This window comes from Hoplias malabaricus, chromosome 13 (assembly GCF_029633855.1).
Source record: "Hoplias malabaricus isolate fHopMal1 chromosome 13, fHopMal1.hap1, whole genome shotgun sequence".
NCBI classification, from domain to species: domain Eukaryota; kingdom Metazoa; phylum Chordata; class Actinopteri; order Characiformes; family Erythrinidae; genus Hoplias; species Hoplias malabaricus.
The window spans coordinates 9,412,794-9,434,223 of NC_089812.1; the positions used below are offsets into that span (position 1 = coordinate 9,412,794).

General features: G+C 43.0%; 1 protein-coding gene across 4 annotated transcripts in view; it reads left to right on the forward strand.

The window, feature by feature from the left end:
• The window catches only part of prkar1b (protein kinase, cAMP-dependent, regulatory, type I, beta), a 51,610-nt gene extending 32,671 nt beyond the window's left edge, over positions 1 to 18,939 (forward strand). For all 4 annotated transcript variants that reach the window (XM_066642609.1, XM_066642610.1, XM_066642611.1 and 1 more), the window contains 7 exons: positions 807 to 868; positions 1,591 to 1,637; positions 8,418 to 8,576; positions 11,186 to 11,246; positions 14,647 to 14,768; positions 16,967 to 17,048; positions 17,391 to 18,939. In XM_066642609.1, coding sequence (XP_066498706.1) covers positions 807 to 868; positions 1,591 to 1,637; positions 8,418 to 8,576; positions 11,186 to 11,246; positions 14,647 to 14,768; positions 16,967 to 17,048; positions 17,391 to 17,563 — 706 coding nt within the window. In that variant the 3' untranslated portion in view covers positions 17,564 to 18,939. The remainder of the gene's footprint in view (positions 1 to 806; positions 869 to 1,590; positions 1,638 to 8,417; positions 8,577 to 11,185; positions 11,247 to 14,646; positions 14,769 to 16,966; positions 17,049 to 17,390) is intronic.
• Positions 18,940 to 21,430: the final 2,491 nt, after the last annotated feature.

Consider the following 21,430-nt stretch of genomic DNA (forward strand, 5'->3'; position numbering starts at 1 on the left):
ATAAATGTAAAATATATAAATTAATAAATAAACCGTTCTGGACTCTAGAGCTTTGGAGTCTGAGAAACTTTCACTCGTCAGACTCGCTCTGTTTCTTGTGGAAAAGTAAAACACAGTAAACTCACAGGCGGCTCCATGTGTGTTTGGTCAGTGGCAGGTTATAAACACAAATGACAGCAGGGGCAGAAACAACAATAACAACAACAACAACAACAACAGCACTAAGAGTTCTTAACAGCAGCGGTCAGTAAAGTGACTCCAGCAGACGGCAGTAAGTGACGAGGCCGTCTGTGAAAACCACAGGCCAGGGGTCAAACTGCGGGGGTCAGAAATAGGGACTGAGTGGGGCCGCCAAGCTACTGAGGTCATAAACCTTACACATACACACACAGGGTCACTTTGTCAGACACACCTGTTTAAATCAGATTTGGAAGGGTAAAATAAGTGTGTGTGTGTGTGTGTGTGTGTTTTGTACATTAGCTTTTTTTGAGTGTGTGAAAATGTGGGCATAGCCTTAAGTAAGCGGCACTGTGATGACAACTCACACTGTGTGTGTGTGTGCGCGTGTGTGTGTGTGTGTGTGCTTGGCTGTCAGGGTCATAGAGAGTTTCCCTTCTCTGACTACTGTGTATGTGTTTGCTCATTAATCCATCTCCTAAAAAGCAAATGTGTAGCAAAAACCACTGTGTGTGTGTGTGTGTGTGTGTGTGTGTGTGTGTGTGTGTGTGTTTGCACTGTGAAAAGGACTGTAGTAGATAACTGTGGTGTTGAGGATATAATTGACATTGTGTTGTTTTCTTTTTCAGTGATATTTTTGATGCCATGTTCCCTGTCACACACATTGCTGGAGAAACGGTCATTCAGCAAGGTCAGTACTCTGGATTTTGGTTCATTGTTGGAGTTGGGTTTTATGATGTAGTATAATGTTGGTTGGTCTATGTCTTTTGGCCTATGGGCTAAGGACTATCGGCTATGGGCTTTGGGCTAAGGACTATGGGCTATGGGCTTTAGGCTAAGGACTATGGGCATTAGACATTTTTGTGTTAAATTTGTGTTGAGTTTGAGCTGATTATTTATATATATATATATATATAAAATGGGCGTGTGTGTGTGTGTGTGTGTTTGCCCTCGTCAAATATTTGCTGGCTCTCTGTGGCTTTGGGATCTGCACAAAAAAAAGAAAAAAGAAAAACAAAGGCTTCAGAGCACAGGTGATGAAAGACAGGAAGAGAGGAAAGAGAGGGAAAGACAGAGAGAGGGAGACAAATGAGATGAAAGGAAGAGAGCAGGTTAGAGAAGAGAGAGCGCAGTTGACAGGAGAATGCGTGTGTGTGTGTGTGTGTGTGTGTGCGAGAGTGTGTTAAGATGAATGATGTGTGTGATTTACGAGTGTGTAGTGTGCTCAGTATTAATTAGCTGTATGAACTCCAGTGAACTCAACAAAGTATGGATCACTGACACAGACATACACACTAAACCTTCCTCACATTCCACACAAAGACTCACATTTCCAGCTATCATGCCTTATACACACACACACACAGGGTTACACTCATTTTGCTAATCTCTCTCTCTCTCTCTGTCTCTCAGGTGATGAAGGGGACAACTTCTACGTCATTGATCAGGGAGAAGTGGATGTAAGTGCATCATGTCACTGAACACAATCATTACATAAAGTCACTTATACCTGAAAGAAGCAGCAGCTGTAAAACTCTCACTCATTCATTCACAAGCAGCATGACAAACTTTTCACTGGAAATCTTTGTTCTGCCCTGATTTCATTTCACAGATTTCCACAAATAAATTTCACATGAAAGTCTTTCCACAGTCCCAAAAACACACGTTGGTAGGAGTGTTGGTTTTGTGAAATTGTACACAGGTGTGAGTGACTGGGTGAATGTATGAAACTGTCTACAGGTGTGAGTTTGTGAATGACTGGGTGTGTCACCTGTCCCAGGTGTCTTCTTGCCTTGCTCCCAATGTTTCCAGGTAGACTCCATAACCATCAAGATCCTGATCTGAATGAATTTTTTAGCGAATGAATGAATGAATGAAGGAAATGTATTTGACCAGAGCATGACTCTTCTTTGATAATTTACTCTTTTTCTGTATGTAATTCATCAAACTGAAGGTCTTTTCTATATTAAAATAAGACTAAGCTAAAAATCCCAACCTAAACGTACATGAAGCAACTTGTGACTGTCTCTGCTTCTTTAAGTCCAACATTACATTATCCATCTTTACAAAGGAAGGTGTTGTACAGCACTGTGCAGAAGTCTTAGGCAGCTAAGATAATGATATATATTTAAACTAATGCCTTCTCAGTGAGTGTGGTGCTTGTATAAAGTTATATATAATCACAGTAAATACATAAAAATAATAATAATATAAAACAAATAAGAAATATAAGATCTTTTTTTCTATAAAGTAGTAGGTGAGAGTGAGTTTGAAGAACAATGTTTTGTTCAGATTCTCTTTGATTGCATGACTTGGTAAAACTAGGTATTGGATGATAACCTCAAATATTACAGACTCCACGAGGAGAGATTTGGACAAAGAATATCACACTCTATAATGTATAATGTTATTGGGTTTATTCCAAAGTTGGGCATTATTTGTTTTTTGTTTGTTTGTGTTGTGTTTTAATAGATAATTAGCTTTTTAAAGCTCAATTTCTGGTGCCTACAACTTGCACAGTGCTGTATTTTTGTTGCCCTCATCTTCATAGATCTAGATCTTCAGATGTGGTTTCTTGAGCTGTAATATTAACTGGTAATCTTCACTGGTAGAGAGAGTGCTGAATGTAATGCTCACTCTACCATTTGACAGTGATCTTAATGCCATGAAGGCTTTGGGAAACCCAGGAATGTTCTTTCCTGAGCTATGAAGCAAAAGTTGGTTTGACGTTTGGCTTGTCAGTACACTTCCCCTAGCCCCCCTTGACACACACACATACACACACAGACAAACACAAACGCACACTGGCTGATGCAGATGGCATCGGCACGGGCTGGTGTAAGGCAGTGAACCGGGTGGGGGAGATCAGAGTGGGCTTTGTTTTAAATCAGCGACACACAGAGGATAGAGTTTAAGTGGAAAGATAAACAGCTCAAAACGTGGCTAAACAGGAAAAGACCTTATCGCTTTACATGGATAAAGCAGCAGGTAACGGGAGAGGACTGTGTGTGTGTAGGTTCAGTCACGATGAGGTCTGATGGAGCCCTGATAGCGGCAGACAGTTGAGGTGGGCAAAAGAGAAGGAGAGGTCTAAAATCCCCTTGCACATTTTGGCTAAAACCAGGAAGAGTGTGTGTATTTATTATGGCTTTGATGTGATTTAGATTAATTCATTTAATTACATTATCTAATTGAGGCCTCTTTGTTTACCCGGTGTAAAATTATTGTAAAACTCAGCAGCTAAATTCAAATAATACTCTGATTATTGTACATTATCAGTTGGATGAAGGTAGATAATGATGATGACAGTTTATTTAATCAGGGTGTTAATGGGCTGGTAGAGTGGAGCAACCACAGTTCTCTTACAGTTAATACAAAACAGACCGATCATTTTTGACAGATTATTTAAGAATCCTCAATGACAACGTCAAACAAGTTATGTCATCTAAATACCTCGGTTTAAATTCAGATGCGACAATTGAACAGTCCTGCTGATTGTATTTGCCCAAATATTTTGGGGCCAATAATCACATTTTATTTTTGTTTTAAGCTACAGTGGCACGTAGTGTGACGCACTATTGTGCAACCTCACAGTATAGTTGTCTCGCCGTGAAATTTAAAAACAAGATTGCTTAGACTGAAATGAATCTTCCAAGATTGTAGGTCAAATTTTGGAGTACCTTTGAATTGGCAAACCAGGGTGTCCAATTACTGTGGCATCACACTTCTCAGCCTCCCTGGGGAAGTCTATGCCAAGGAGCTGGAAAGGAAATTCCGTCTGATCACCGAACCTAGGATTTTGGAGAAACACTGTTGGTTTCATGTTGGCCGTCGAAGTGTGGATCAACTCTTTCACAGATGGTTGAGGGGGCGTGGCAGTTTGCTACTCCACTCTACATGTGTTTTGTGGATTTGGAGAAGGAATATGACCACGTTCCCTGGGATATCCTGTGGGATGTGCTGTGGTGAGTATGGGGTGCCTGGGTCACTCAGGCGGGCTGTTTGGTCTTTGTATTCTGGGAGTTTGAGTTGTGTTTGCATCGTCGCCAGTACGTCAAGCTTCTTCAGTGTGGGTGGTGGAGTCAGTCAGGGATGTGCCTTGTCTCCTCTCCTGTTTCACATCTTCATGGACAGGGTGGCAAACAGGAGAAGTATCATCTCTGCTATTTGCAGATGACGTTGTGCTTCTGGCTCCTCATGCTGAGACCTCCAGCTTACAATTGAGCAGTGTGTTTTGGGGTGGTTGTAAACTATGTTTTATCACGTCGTCTGTAGGATTTGTTCGTTTTTCATGTCTGTGAATCGACCCCGTTAAATCTCGCCTTGTTATTGGAGCCGCTGTGATGCAAGAAATGTTTCAGTGAAATCTGACAATAAAGTGTATCGAATCATATAGTTAACTCTCCTCTTTGTGCAGTCATTCTAGGGTTAGCTTTAGGTTTTAAAATTACAGAGTAGAAAAAATAGCTCTTAATTATCTTCACCAACTAATTAACAGCGCACACACGTACACATACTTTAAACACCGCATGCCAAGATTATAATACAGGTAGTACAGTCTGGCAAAGAAGGCGGGGGAATATGCAAAATTAACAAAGAAGGGATCTACTCCAGTTGAAAGTAAAATGGATGAGCTGGACTGGAAGGATGCTGATGTGCCCTATACGGTGAATGCATGGTAATTATGCGTTAATTACATCAGAATATAACAGGGTTTAAGGTGTGGTCTCTGTGATGCCGACATGTTGGTGCTTCACAGCTAAATTTGGATCACAGCATTGTGTGCTGTGATAATTCTGAAGAAAATTATCATCTGTTTAAGTTGACATTATCGCCCAAGCCCCCTCTTATAAACTATAACGAGGATATTCTGTGCATTTGTTCCACAGATGTTTAATCTGGTGGTTATTTTCATCTTGTTGTGTTTTAAAGGGGTGATTACAATCTTGTGTTTTGTCTTTTCTAAAGAAAAGTCAATTGATTTGAATCTGTAAAGTGTCGAAAGTGATGAATCTTTCTGTTTACTGTTGGTGTTTTGTTGTTTCTCACAGAAAGCTAGACTTTTTGACACCACTGCAACACCCACATGTTCTTGGCCTGGCCCCTTTAAGTCCTGCCTCAAACCAGTTCTGAGTTAAAGGAGTAGTTGGGAGATGTGTTTGATATGGAGTGCTGAAATGACATTACTGTTTGGGTGTTCATTAAACTAAATTTGTAGGACCATTAATGGTCAGCCACACATGTTACTTCAGGAGCAGCAACACTCCAAAAAACTCTAGGTTTGTTGGGTTATTTTTGGCTCTTTGTACATTACCCACCATGGGGTCACTGTGTGGTTTACCCAGCATTGGTTCCTTCACCCATCACCATAGTTCCCACTTTTTACCTCAGAGTTTACTGTCTATTGCAGAGGATATAACACCTGTGATACAGATGTTAATGTGAGGGTTTCTAATTTGCTGTGATAAATATTCATATTTGGTCTATCTTCGTACAATACCTCGCCAAATCGTGAAAGCATGAAAGTAGAGTTTAATGGCTAACTAATCTTTAGCTTAGCGGACTAGCTTACTCCAAAACTAAAGTTATAGCTGAAATATGACTTAAGGTGAGGGCCGGGGGAGAGAAAATCTTATTAGCCATTGACCTACTAAGGTCCACAACTGGACCATGGTTGGCTGACTATAGGTGTGCATGCCAGGAGCCCACAAACCATGGCTGGGAAGCTAAAGGTGAATGGGCAGGCAGGGGGCAGCTTGCCAGCATAAACAATAGACTGGAGTTGGACTGATTCTGGGCCATTAATTAAACAGGTTGAAAAACCTATACTGGGCTGCTTTAGGACTTATGAGTAAAACTATATTGGTCCACCACAGGCAGCCACCAGCAGGGCAATATGTTTACCTCTGGTGGACAGACAACAGACCAGTAACTTGTTAATGATTGGAGATTTGGTACAGCTACATTGCTAACTAGGCTAACTAGCATGGTAGTTCAAATAGGAAAACACTCCTCATTAACTCTGTTTGGTATCAGCTTTGTTCTAAGCGCATCTGATATTCATCCACCATAAAAAGTCATCTCCCTGTGATGTTTTTGCATAAACCATTGTGTAATTATTTGTGTGCTACTAAATATTTGTGCAGCACTAGTTTAAGACTTTATTCCAACATTGTACATTTGTCTGCGGCAGTGAAATAGCTTGAAATGTCATTTGGTGTAAAGCCAGCATTAGATGATATATAACAGTATTCTGTACCATGTCAGATTAAAGCACAACAAGCACTGCTTAGCATCGCTGTACTTTAGCCCATGTTTTTTATTGATAACAGTGTGTTCTCAACCAAATGTGTCTTGGCTAATAGACTACATGTGGGGTAAAAGGGGTTGGATAAAATGAGGGAATTTCATTGGTTGCCGGAGAAGCACTTTAATCTGTGTGTGTGTTTGTGTGTGTGTGTGTGAGAGTGATATATTAGCGCTAATCTCGAAGTCGGAGCTGGAGACGGCTAAGTCGGCCCTGGGTGCAGACACTTTAAAGTAGAATAGAGCTCAGGGGCCAAAACTATTCAGCACCATGCCAGAGAACACACACAAATACACACACACACACACACACACACACACACACACACACAAAACATGCACATTTACACAGGCATTAGCCAGGGCTTATAAGAGTACGTCAGGGTTCATAAAGCTCCAAGCATCTGCACAAACACACACACACACACACACACGGGAATGGACTGATGATGCCTGAATGCTCTGGTGATGTCTCTCATTAGCAGAGAGAATAAATCTGCTACAATCTTGGAACTCATCTTACTGTACACTCATTGTGTGTGTGTGTGTGTGTGTGTGTGTGTGCGCTGTTGGTGCCAATAGGTTATTTAAGTCAAAGTCTTAGATACAACATTAAGTCTCCAACTGATACAGTATCACATTCCAGTTTAATTACAAGCAATGTATTGATTCATTTAATGCTGATTTGATTCACTTGTGATGCAGTGTTCGTTTAAAAAAAAAAATGCACTGAATATATAAAGTCTGCATTGCATTCAGCCACAAAAGCATTAATGAGGTCAGACTCTGATTAGCTCTGGTTAGATCACAAACAGCACTGGGGGCTTAATACTCCACTAGTCAGTACTTGGCATTGAGGATTTGGACTTAGCCTGGTAGCAGCGCTACTTTAATAAACGTGCAGTGTAAAGATTCTTATGAGCAGAAGCAAACCGTTTTAAAACAAAAGTTGTTGATAATAATCAAAAATAATGATCAACTCCAACTCCCCCCAGTGTCTGCGTGATTCTGGTTGAGGTCACACTTTCTGAGATGTGTGTGTGTGTCTGGAACGTGGTTTGGACGTTGGTCAGATCGTCTGGCAGGACACAGGAGGGAGATGAGTGATTTTTTTTTGTCCTCCCCCTAACGCTCTTTTGCGTTTTTTTTTTTTTTTTATCTTCTCATAAAGTCAACAGGTGGATCGTGTATCGACAGGTGAAACCTACCTGACCCCAGCGAGAATGAAAGAGCCTCTGTGTGTGTGCGTGTGTGTCTACCGTGCTCACACACACACACACAGTTTCACACATACACACACCTAGAGCAGCGAGGTGTGTGTGAGTGAGTGTATGGCAGGTTTCTGGAGCCCAAGGTCGGGTGTGTTTGGAGATAAAGCGGAGGAACTTCAGCCCGACTCAGTTCTTCATTTTCTTCATTTTCTCCATTTTCTCCTGCTGGGAGATATTCAGTAGCCAGAGAGAGCTCAGAGATAAAGGTGTGAGGTCAGATATCACATTTTAACCTTGAATAACCCCCAGAGGTTACACACACACACACACACAAACACATTGTTTCATGCTCGTATTTCATTGGTCAGATTATAAAGAGCAATACACAATTTTGAAACCAGGTTTGATGAGGTGTCCTTGTGGAGATCTTGATCAAGGCCCAATGACTCTGGTTGGTGTTCCAGCTTGAGCTAGGACAACAGTGGTAGCCCCTAGACCAAGGGGGCTATTAGTGCTGCTGTAGAAGACTAACAATACGATGGGTTTAGTGATGAATTATGACTGATTTCTGACGTTTCCTAAATCATCATGATCCTATACTGCTTCGAGGAAACCATGGTGGTGGCTCAACACACTTGGAGGAGAATACTAACTGATATATGGTGAATATGCCTGGAGGAGAACACTAATTCTCTCTCTCTCTCTCTCTCTCTCTCTTTCTAGGTGTATGTGAACGGAGAGTGGGTGACTGGTATTGGAGAGGGGGGCAGTTTTGGGGAGTTGGCGTTGATCTACGGAACTCCTCGAGCTGCTACTGTGAAAGCCAAGACTGACCTGAAACTGTGGGGTATTGACCGGGACAGCTACAGACGCATACTCATGGTATACCACCACACACACACACACACACACACACACAAACACACAGTCACTCACTCACTAATGGCACTTATCCACTGCATGGTACCTACACCACCCTACTTTTGCTTTTCCATTAGGCAAAGTTCATACCTGTTACTCCCTCCTCACTCATGGTTCCAAGTTAAACGAGGCACGTAAACATTGCAGAGCCCTGATTGGCCACAGAGATTTTACATCCCTCTACACCACAAAATGAAGACATTAAGCACACACTCTACATATGTAACAACTCTCTAAACGCTGCAGCAAGGAATGAAAGAAAAACTCTACTGATCTGTCTGAGCTGATGTGCAGGCTGTGTTTGTATCAAACAGCAACAACGACACACCAATAAACAATGAATAACTGCTGCTGTTGATGTTGCTTCTAAAGCCCATGGTTCCCATTACAGACTGAGCTTTCTGACATCACTTGCAGGGGAACTGTGTTAGTAGTAAACTGACCAGGGACCAAACAGCAAGTGGCGCCAATTAGAGTTCAGTGGAATAAGTACCATGTAGTGGAACAGCTTCATAACTGCCCACTCATTCTGAACGTTTGGCTGCTGTAGATTTACACTGTGGTATAGGTTGTTAGACCTGTGCATGTGCTACTGTTGTGAGGGGGAACTAGCTTTATGAAATATTCACAGACAAAAAGATGGGGGTGAAGAGTGCGGGGGCTTGCAATAAAGTGGTCAGTGAGGGAATCATATAAATATGTACAGTATATATTTTTTTTTTCTGCATGATTTTATTTACACCTCATAATACAACATCAGCTGTGGAAATCAGCCATTAGGCTTAATCTCTCTGTGACACACACACACACACACAGTCGGAAGTAGACATTTCCTGGTGCTGTAGCTTATCTGAAAGAATGTCTAAATATTTAAGGTGGGCTGATGAGGTGATGATCCTCTAGCTCCAACCAACACGAGTGAAAAATGATAGAACAGCAGGCGTTACACTTCTAATGTTCTAAAACGAACAGAGCGGCATTCAGCGTGGTGTAGCATGTTCCGAGAGCGGGGAATCAATCCCCACTTTCATGTCTGAAGGACAGAAGGGTTATCCACTGTGTCAGGGGCTCTGCTGCTGCAGTAGAACCATGTGCAATGTAGGGTTTGTTGGAGAATGTTTCAGAAGTGAAGGGTTTTGAACAGTGGTATATTTGCATATGTATTGAATACATTTCTTTTTTCCCGTGCTTTGCCCGTGCTTTATATCTCTGGTCTGAGAGGGAGTGTATTTTGCTGCATTCCTGAAGTTTCCGTTTTTTGTGTTGTAACTCAGGGACAAAGCGGGAGTGTGTTAACACACAATCACAAACACACACACACACACAAACACACACACACACAAAGATCGCACTCCCCCAAAATGAAACATTCCAGTGCCCATGACCCGGCTGGCACACTGTAACTGAACTGAACTCTCCGCTCTCAGACATTCCTCCTCTCCCTCACACACACACAGACACACTGCACACTGCAAACTAAGGCTAGCCATGGCTCATCATTATTAAGACATTCTGGAGTGTGTGTTTGTGTGTGATAGAAAACTAAAGGTTACTTGTTGGAAGGCCTCTCTAAACTGTTAAGCTCTCTGTTTCTCTCTCGCTCTCTCTGGATGTTTCTGAGTGTCTGAGCAGCATCCCTGGTAACAGTTGGTATGACCAGAACCAGACAGAGGAATATGGATGTGTTTCTCTCTATCTCTCTCTCTTTGTCTCTCTCTCTATCTCTCTCTCTCTCTCTCGCTCTCACTCTCTAAGCCGAGGAGTCAGTGAGACAGAACTGTAGTTAATTACGGCAGTAATGGAGTGTGTGTGTGTGTGTGTGTGTGTGTGTGTGTGTGTGTGTGTGTGTGCAGTATGTGTGTGTGTGTTTAGGATGTGTTTGTGCTTGGCTGCACAATATCGGGTGAAAGAAGGGAAGAGGGATGGAGAATGATGTAGCAATGAGTGATACATATTTATAAAGTGTGTGTGTGTGTGTGTATAGATGTGTTTACCTCTACTCTAGTTCACTGTGAGAATTAAAAATGAGGTCTGTAGGTCTGAGGGTGGAGGGAGATGAGGGATACAAAAATGCCGGGATCATTTTCCTTTAATCAGCAGCTTTAAACACTTGCTTTAATGCCTCGCTCTCTGGGAAAAAGTTCTGACATTTTAAGAAAATCTGAAATTAAATTAAATTAGAGACAGAGCTCTTTAACTTCAAGACGCCATGCTTTACAAACCTGGAGCCTCGCTCTCCCCCTCTCTCTCTCTCTCTCTCGCTCTCGCTCGCTCTGCTGAGAGTGAAAAGATGAAAGGGTGAAAATGAGCTTCTCTCTGCGTTTGGGCTTGTCATTATTATTTTTTTGGGGGAAAATCCCTTTCCAAGTGGGTGGGGAGGCCCACATACATACACACACGTACACACACACACACACATACACACACACACACACACCTGCATTAGGACACACACATTGCTGTTAGAACTCCTCTAGATGGGTGACCGTGGGTAGCACAGTGTGTGTGTTGTGGTAAGGACTTTTTAGGTTGAGTGGTTAAAGTGTGTTCTGCTGTCGCTGTGTCCTCAGGGCAGCACACTGAGGAAGAGGAAGATGTATGAAGAGTTCCTGAGTAAAGTGTCCATCCTTGGTGAGTTTAATAGAGTGACAGATCCATGTCATTCAAAGTATTAATGTTGTACAATAACATATAATCAAAATGATATAATTTAAGTGTGGTGCAGTGGCATAAAAAGTGGTTTAAATCCCACACTGCTCCAACATTAGCCTGTTCCAGCATTTCTCCGTTCCAGCATTTCTCTATTCCAACATTCTCCATTCCAACATTCTCCATTCCAATATTACTCTATTCCAACATTCTCCATTCCAACATTCTCCATAGGGCGGCACGGTGGTGCAGCAGGTAGTGTCGCAGTCACACAGCTCCAGGGGCCTGGAGATTGTGGGTTCGATTCCCGCTCCGGGTGACTGTCTGTGAGGAGTTGGTGTGTTCTCCCCGTGTCCGCGTGGGTTTCCTCCGGGTGCTCCGGTTTCCTCCCACAGTCCAAAAACACACGTTGCAGGTGGATTGGCGACTCGAAAAAGTCTGTAGGTGTGAATGTGTCTGTGTTGCCCTGTGAGGGACTGGCGTCCCCTCCAGGGTGTATTCCCGCCTTGCGCCCAATGATTCCAGGTAGGCTCTGGACCCCCCGCGACCCTAAACTGGATAAGCGGTTACAGATAATGGATGGATGGAACATTCTCAATTCCAACATTACTCTATTCCAACATTCTCCATTCCAATATTACTCTATTCCAACATTCTCCATTCTAACATTCTCCATTCCAATATTACTCTTTTCCAACATTCTCCATTCCAACATTCTCAATTCCAATATTACTCTATTCCAACATTCTCCATTCCAATATTACTCTTTTCCAACATTCTCCATTCTAACATTCCCCATTCCAATATTACTCTATTCCAACATTCTCCATTCCAATATTACTCTATTCCAACATTCTCCATTCCAACATTCTCCATTCCAATATTACTCTTTTCCAACATTCTCCATTCCAACATTCTCAATTCCAATATTACTCTATTCCAACATTCTCCATTCAAATATTACTCTGTTCCAACATTCTCCATTCTAACATTCTCCATTCCAATATTACTCTTTTCCAACATTCTCCATTCCAACATTCTCAATTCCAATATTACTCTATTCCAACATTCTCCATTCCAATATTACTCTTTTCCAACATTCTCCATTCTAACATTCCCCATTCCAATATTACTTTATTCCAACATTCTCTATTCCAACATTTCTCTATCCCAACATTTCTCCATCCCAACGTTACTCTATTCCAACGTTTCTCTATACCAACATTACTCCATTCCAACATTACTCCATTCCAACATAACTCCATTCCAGCTTTCTGCATTCCAACATTCTTCATTCCAACATTATTCTATTCCAAAATTTCTCCATTCCGATGTTTTGTTCCAACATTACTCCTTTCCAAAATTGCTCTATTCCAATAATAGTCTATTCCAACATTACTCCATTCCAACATTTCTCCATTCTGATGTTTTGTTCCAACATTACTCCTTTCCAAAATTGCTCTATTCCAATATTACTCTATTCCACATTCTGCATACCAACATTCTTCATTTCAACATTACTCTATTCCAACATTACTCCATTCCGATGTTTAGTTCCAACATTACTCCATTCCAATATTACTCTATTCCAACATTACTCTGTCCCAACATTACTCTATTCCAACATTCTCCATTCCAACATTACTCTATTCCAACATTCTTCATTCCAACATTACTCCATTCCAATGATTGTTCCAACATTACTCCTTTCCAAAATGACTCTATTCCAATATTACTCTGTTACAACTTTGCTCTGTTCCATCATAACATTGTTTGAACATTACTCTGTTCCAACCTTACACTGTTCCAACCTTACACTGTTCCAACCTTACTCTGTTCCAACCTTACACTGTTCCAACCTTACACTGTTCCAACATTACACTCTTACTGCATTACATCATTGAATCATTACACTGCCCCAGCACTAGCCTAACTTCTCTTTTTACATTACATTCCAGACCTTATGGGCGAGAGCAGCAGGACGAAACCTAATCTTTTCCTCATAAACCCCCTCCACACACTCATACCTAAACTCTCCACTTCGTTATAAAGACGAGATTCAATTACACAGTCCAACACCTCCACTGAGAGCCGGAGACAAGGAGATGTGGTCAGTAGTTCAGAGTGGACCCTCCCTGACCTCTGCGTACTGTGAGGTCATATGAGGCTCTATGAGGAGATATTAGCTGCCTGAGCAAACACACACAATCTCTCTCTCATACACACACACACACACACACACACACACACACCTCCATGTCTTGCTTTCTTCTTGTCTTTCTTCTCTTGTTCTTTTCATCACAGCCATCTAACCTCTTCTCTCTGTCCTCTTTCTCTTCTCTCTCTTTTTGTTTTTCTTTGATTTTGGCGATAGCCACGAAATTGGTGACAAGCCCTTGATGTTGTTTAGAAAGAGGAGGGGGGTAATGCACACTTAAACACACACAGAAAGAGACACACACATACACACACACACTCTGCGTTTGCTCGCTGGAGCGTGGCGTTTAGAGGCTCGTGTTTCAGCTGAGACTGTCACGGATCTGCACAGGCGTTTTTCAGGAGGAGGTTTTAGCCCGAGTGATAAAGTGACCATCAGTCTGGGGCATGCAGACAGACTGGCCCCAACACACACACACACACACACACACACACACACACTTGCACACCTCCGGCCAGGAGTGGAGATCTAACTCCACTGATTGAATGAAGGACATTATTGTTTATGCTCTAAGAGCAAACTTGTGACCACAGTGTGAAGAGTTCAGATTCATTTGTCTCAGATTGTCCCATGTCCCATGTTTGATCACAAACCACTGGCCATTTATTAAATTCCAGTCCAATTAGCCATTAAGAAGGAGGAGATATACCTGAGGGTAAATATATTATAATCCACCTGCATCCATGAAGAGAAAAGCCAAAAATACAGGAGTTTCTGAAATTCCAGAAAGAAATAAAGTCTGATGAGAGAATGGGACTCCTAAGAAAGGTACAAGACCTCGTGGAGCCATCAGATTAACAACACTCAGAGCTTTCATCGTGGAGAGACAGGAGAAAATGAGTCTCTACTCTCACTTCACATCTGATCACAACCATCCCTCCACTTCCAAAAGGACGGACAACTCAACTTTATGGGTCTGAGAAGCCCTTAATGAGAAAAGGAAATAGACACAAAAGAAGAACCAAAAACACAAGCTGGTGGTGGAACTTAGCACCTATCACTGAATGTGTTTGGGATGCAGTTGGACCGTGCAAACAACTTCAAAGACTGAACTTGGGATGGGAGAAGATATAATTAAAAAATGACTAAAGATGTGAAAACAAGAACCTAAAAACAAATGGAAGGTGTAAATGCAAATATTCTCTCTCTCTCTCTCTCTCACAGAGTCTCTGGAGAAGTGGGAGAGGTTAACAGTAGCTGATGCGCTGGAGCCAGTTCAGTTTGAAGATGGAGAGAAGATTGTGGTGCAGGGAGAACCAGGAGATGACTTCTTCATCATCACAGAGGTGTGTGTGTGTGTGTGTGTGTGTGTACATGCTGTGTAAACAAGCAGGGAGCAATAGACCACCACAGAATTTGACTCAGCATTCTCACACAACTACACTCAAGATCTATTTCCATCTCTCTCTCTCTCTCTCTCTCTCTCTCTCTCTCTCTCTCTCTCTCTCTCTCCCCTAAATGGTGTAGTTGGTTCTTCCATCACCCCTTTTATAATAGATAATAATATATAATACAATAGCATTTTACAAAGTCACAAAAGGCCATATTAATCTGCAGATGTTCCAGTTTTTTTTATTTAGTAAAATAACCACTAAACCACTAAGTGTGTAAGTGTGTAACATACACACACACACACTCAAACACAGACGTACAGCTGGGTGGTCTGAAACTGAGCAGGCGGAGTATCACCTTTCTCCATCACTCTCCGTCCTGTGTCAGTGTCTCTGTCTCTTTCTCTCTCTCACACTAATACACACACACACACACACGTCTAAGTGCAACATTTTACCATGTCAATTTAAAGTCACGGTCATGCTTTCATGCCTTTCCTGTGGAATGCGTGCGTGTGTGTGTGTGTGTGTTTGCCTCCTTGCCTCATACACCCTAGTGTGTGTAAAGTAAAGGGAAAATGGGCTCGTTTTAGTTAAATTTTGAAATTTAAAGTTAAATAATGTACAGCATTAATATTCAGTCATTTTAAACAACAGATGAAAGCCCAGTTTAATAGAGCTCTTTGCTATTGAGATCATAGGGTCTTGGTGTGTGTGTGTGTGTGTGTGTGTGTGTGTTTAAGCCTCTACAGGTTAGAGGTTACAGCTTTTTGGAAGAATTAAAACACACTGAACCATAAGCTGAACATATGCCTTGTTACAAAAGGCCTTTCTTCTCTTATGGACGCTTGTATTGAATATTCCAGTGGTCAGAAGGGTTCACAGAGTTAATAACTTCCAGCTACTGCTGCCCACCACATCATAACCATGTTCTGCAGGTCATATATGAACACAGCTACCAGGACAATAATAATAAACACATGCACATTTCTATTCATACGCACACAGCAGGCCTTAAAGACGCACACAGTGCCCAATCAGTTCAGTCCAGGGTATTTCTCTCTTTCTCTTCTCTTTTCTTTTGTACTCCCCTTGTCTCTCTCTCTCTAACTCTCACTTCTTCTTTCTGTGTCATTCTTCCTCATTTTCTTACTCTTTTTACCTCATTTTTCTCATTCCCTTCAACACTCGCACCTTTCCTTCACAGTCTCGCTTTCTTTATCTCCTTATCTTTCTTTCTTTCTTTCTTTCCATATATCTTTTTCTCTTTATTTTTTCTCAGTATTAATTTTAATTAATTTATATTAATTAATTTCATTTCTCCTCTCTCTCTCTCCCTCTCTTTATTTCTTTCTCTCACTCTCTCTCTCTCTCTCTCTCTCTCTCGCTCTTTCTTTCTCTCTCTCTCTTTCTTTCTCTCTTTCTCTCTCCCTCTCCCTCTTTCTCTCTCTCTCCCTCTCTTTCTCTCTCTCGCTTTCTCTTTCTCTCTCTCCCTCTCTTTCTCTCTCTATCGCTCTCTCTCTTTCTTTCTCTCTTTCTCGCTCTCACTCTCTCTTTCTCTCTCACTCTTTCTCTCTCTCTCTCACTCTCTTTCTCTCTCTCTCTCACACCCTCTTTCTCTCTCTCTCTCTCTCTCTCTCTCTCTCTCTCTGTGTGTGTGTGTGTGTTCATCAGCAGCTGTGTTGTGTTGATGTTCTCTCTCTCTGTTCGCTGTGCTGCAGATTGGTGATAAATCATTAAAATATTTTTTCCGTTGCTCAGTTCGGGAGTGTCGCCTGACTTTTTTCTCACAGACATACATAAATACACACACACACACACACACACACACAAACAGTCAAATACTAATGGTTCGCTGGGTTCAGCCAGGTTTGTCCAGCAGGACTCAGCTGCTCTCCATTCCGCCACTGTCTGTCTGTCTCTCTCTCTCTCTTCTCTCTATCTACCTCTCTCTCCCCTGTTTCTCCTTCTCTCTCTCTGGCTGTTTTCCTTCACTCTTAATCTGTATTAGACTTTCTCAGACTAGCATCAGCTATCCACGAGGTGCCAAAACCTTAACACAGGATGTTTTTTTTGCTACAATAATGATAACCTCTCTCTGTCTCTCTCTCTCTCTCTCTCTCTCTCTCTCTCTCTCTCTCTCTCTCTCTCAGGGTACAGCGTCTGTTCTGCAGCGCAGGTCTGATAATGAGGAATACGTGGAGGTGGGGCGTCTCGGACCATCGGATTATTTCGGTAAGTGTCCAGACAACAAACAAATAAACAAGCACAGGACCCTGTGACACTGTATTTTAAAAAACGCTCCTCCAGTGTTAAATCCGATTGAATTTAACTATTTAAATAAATAGATATATAACCGTCAAATATATCCCACCCCTTGAGGGTTGCCATTGTAACGTGGCACTCTTATCCAGAGATAAGACCGTTTTTAATCATGCTTCTGATGTATACAAATGTAGCATTAGGAGTCTTGCCCAAGGAGTCTTGACTCTGATTGGTCTAGAGCAGTCTGCCATGAGGAGAGCAGCAGTGTTATCCACTACGCTAACCCACTCCTGATGCTTGGGTATGTTCTAGGTGAGATCGCTCTACTACTGAATCGTCCTCGTGCGGCCACGGTGGTGGCCAGGGGGCCGCTCAAGTGCGTCAAACTGGACCGGCCGAGGTTCGAGCGCGTCCTGGGACCCTGCTCGGAAATCCTGAAGAGGAACATCCAGAGATACAACAGCTTCATCTCGCTGACTGTCTGACCCTCTCGCGCGGGGGATTGGGTTGGGGGGCATGAAAGAGTTTGTGATGAATTATCTGAGCTTCACTTGCAGAGTTTTCACTGTGTGTCGGGGGGGGGGGTTCACGGTGAAAGAAATGATCACTTGGCTTCTGAAAGAGTCTGAAGCTAGTCAACGGAGCTAATATTTCTCAGTGTGAGATTACGGTAGGGATATTATATGATTATTCCACTCATTTCTGGACAATGTTTTGCGTATTTTGGGTGTTTTTATCCAGTGAATGTATTTTATAATTGGAAGGCTGTCAGATAATTGGACTTGTTTGAAGAAGCCAATGGAATAAGACAGTTTTTCTCTGAATAAAATCATTTAAACCCAGTTAAACGTTCCAGAAATCAATAGAATTGAAACCATATTCTTACTCATAATCGCATAATGTGAATTATTAGATATTAGACTAGATGTAAGATCTCGTTTCTTGGACTGTCTGAGCCTAGCTTTCTTTTCTTTCACGTGTGAGGTGCAGGGTGCAGTGGGGTAGAGAATATTCACGATGAAATTTGATGATATTTGAGCTTTCATGCCTTTCAGCTTTTCTCGTGCACCTCGTGCTGTAGCTTTAATTATGAACTTGGAGGAGGAGGTTTGGAGACGATTTCATACGTATTTTTTTTACGTGTTTTACAATGTGGTGCATGCAAAGCAGAGAGGAGTATATGCACACTTCAGAGATTGTACTGAGGATACGGCACTGTGCAATAATCAGAGATCACGCTTCATGGGTTTCAGTTGCAGTCCAGAGTTATTAGTTCATTCATTCTTTCGTTCATCCCTCCATCTTCTCTAGGAGGTTCATCCTGTGCAGGGTCACGGTGAGTCCAGGGCTTACCAAGAATCATTGGAACACAGCCTGGACAGGGTGCTGGTCCATCACACACTCACACCTGTGAACAATTTCACACAGACAGTCCACCTATCAGGCGGCACGGTGGCGCAGCAGGTAGTGTCGCAGTCACACAGCTCCAGGGTTCGATTCCCACTCCGGGTGACTGTCTGTGAGGAGTGTGGTGTGTTCTCTCTGTGTCTGTGTGGGTTTCCTCCGGGTGACTGCCGGGGGAAGAAGGTGTGTTCTCCCTGTGTGTGTGTGGGTTTCCTCCGGGTGACTGTCTGTGAGGAGTGTGGTGTGTTCTCCCTGTGTCTGCGTGGGTTTCCTCCGGGTGACTGTCTGTGAGGAGTGTGGTGTGTTCTCCCTGTGTCTGCGTGGGTTTCCTCCGGGTGACTGTCTGTGAGGAGTGTGGTGTGTTCTCTCTGTGTCTGCGTGGGTTTCCTCCGGGTGACTGTCTGTGAGGAGTGTGGTGTGTTCTCCCTGTGTCTGCGTGGGTTTCCTCCGGGTGACTGTCTGTGAGGAGTGTGGTGTGTTCTCCCTGTGTCTGCGTGGGTTTCCTCCGGGTGACTGTCTGTGAGGAGTGTGGTGTGTTCTCCCTGTGTCTGCGTGGGTTTCCTCCGGGTGACTGTCTGTGAGGAGTGTGGTGTGTTCTCTCTGTGTCTGTGTGGGTTTCCTCCGGGTGACTGCCGGGGGGAGAAGGTGTGTTCTCCCTGTGTGTGTGTGGGTTTCCTCCGGGTGACTGTCGGTGAGGAGTGTGGTGTGTTCTCCCTGTGTCTGCGTGGGTTTCCTCCGGGTGACTGTCGGTGAGGAGTGTGGTGTGTTCTCTCTGTGTCTGCGTGGGTTTCCTCCGGGTGACTGTCTGTGAGGAGTGTGGTGTGTTCTCTCTGTGTCTGTGTGGGTTTCCTCCGGGTGACTGTCTGTGAGGAGTGTGGTGTGTTCTCTCTGTGTCTGTGTGGGTTTCCTCCGGGTGACTGCCGGGGGAAGAAGGTGTGTTCTCCCTGTGTGTGTGTGGGTTTCCTCCGGGTGACTGTCTGTGAGGAGTGTGGTGTGTTCTCCCTGTGTCTGCGTGGGTTTCCTCTGGGTGACTGTCTGTGAGGAGTGTTGTGGTGTGTTCTCTCTGTGTCCGCGTGGGTTTCCTCCGGGTGACTGTCTGTGAGGAGTGTGGTGTGTTCTCCCTGTGTCTGTGTTGATTTCCTCATGAAGTAAGTGAATTGTGGTCTCTGACTTGTGCACAGTCCTGCATCTGGGTGAGGAGATTGCGGGTAGATGTGGTCGCACTTTGCCTTCATGCTTTGGCTTTCTGGTTCAGGCTTGGTGTGCCGTTATTTTCGGTCCATGGCTCTGACTCGTTGGCCACAAATCAGAGCCGTTTAGTGACATTTCCTTTCTTTATGAATTTCGGGGCGTTCTGTAAACGACCCCAGTGCTTTAAAACTGTGCTTCTGCCGTCTTTACACATGGCAACAGGGTTTAGGGATGATTTTGGTGACAACTTTTCAGGACAGGTGCTGATTGGACGGTGTTTTTTTCCATGTAACGGTGCGAGGTTTTTTTTTTCTATTTTCAAGAGTGGGGTGGGGATTTTTTGGGGTCTTGCTTGATGTTTCTGAAAAGCTTAGTGAAATCTTTCATTGTCTTATTTTCCCCAATGCAATAGTGTTATAAATTTCAGTGGAGACATATGTCCACATTCTCTCTCACACACACACACACACACAAACACACACACAGCACACACACAAACAACCAGAGGAACTATATTTTAGATTTGCCTTTTGGTTTTTGACAAGAGAGTTTTTTCCAGATATTTTCAATTCTGCACAAAGATAAGCTTCTGTATGGTGTGTTTCTGTCTCACACACACACACACACACACACACACGCACACATTCCATTTTTAAAGCCAATAAAGAAAAGCTTCTGAACAGCAGTGTCTGTTTATTTTTTTAAGTCCATGTGTTTATCTCTCTCTCAATGTCCACTCAACTCAGACTGGACACTGATGGACGATGAGAGTCTCTCTTTCCATCTCTCTCTCACTCTCTCTTGCTCTGCTCTCTCTCTCTCTCTCTCTCTCTCTCTCTCTCTCTCTTGCTCTGCTCTCTCTCTCTCTTGCTCTGCTCTCTCTCTCTTTCACACTCTCTCTTGCTCTGCTCTCTCTCTCTCTCTCTTGCTCTTCTCTCTCTCTCTCTCTCTCTCTCTCCCTCTCTCAGCGCTAAAACAAAGCTTTGACACATTCCAGCTCATCTTAATGCGACTAAATCATTAAATCAACTCAGGAATGTGTCCAAGATCAACGCTCACCCCCTCAAATACACCACACACATGCCCTTAAGAACGCTGGTCCTTGAGACATTTTCTGCCATTTTTTTGTGTAAACAGCTACTGCCTGCGACTATAGTTACTTTAAATGAACTGAATTTGGTTCTGTTAAAGAGAACGAATAGAAGTTGCTGCAATTAAGGTTCTCGGTAGCTTTAAAGGACTCTTTCTGCTCCACCTCAGACTACTCTCTTACACCACAACATGTTTAGGACATGTTTCCCACTGGGGGAGGGGCTTTGGTGTAATGCCAAATTAAAGTTGGTGGTGTTATACTATTGTGTTTGCCACAGTTTAATGAAACCAGTAATCCTCTCATGGCCATGTTACAGTGGTTTCACCCCCTGCTGGAGGCTTGCATTTGGTTAGAGGTCTATTTGTAAGTGGTCTTTTGCCTTTAAAAGTCATTCTCCTTTTCAAAGACACACAGAAACCATGACATTCCACTAAGATGAAGACAACAGGATCATTACACATTAATGAGTCATATTATTTACTTATAAATAGTGCAGGTGTTCTTGTCACTGACTGGTTGAGGTTGACTGGTTGGAGGTGGTTGGGATGATAAAACTGCTCCCGGGTCCTTACAAACAGAACTGTGTGGAAACGAATAATGCCGGTCCTGTTTCGCTCTCTCGTTAAGATACAAACTGAACATAAACTGGGCAAACCCTCCATTT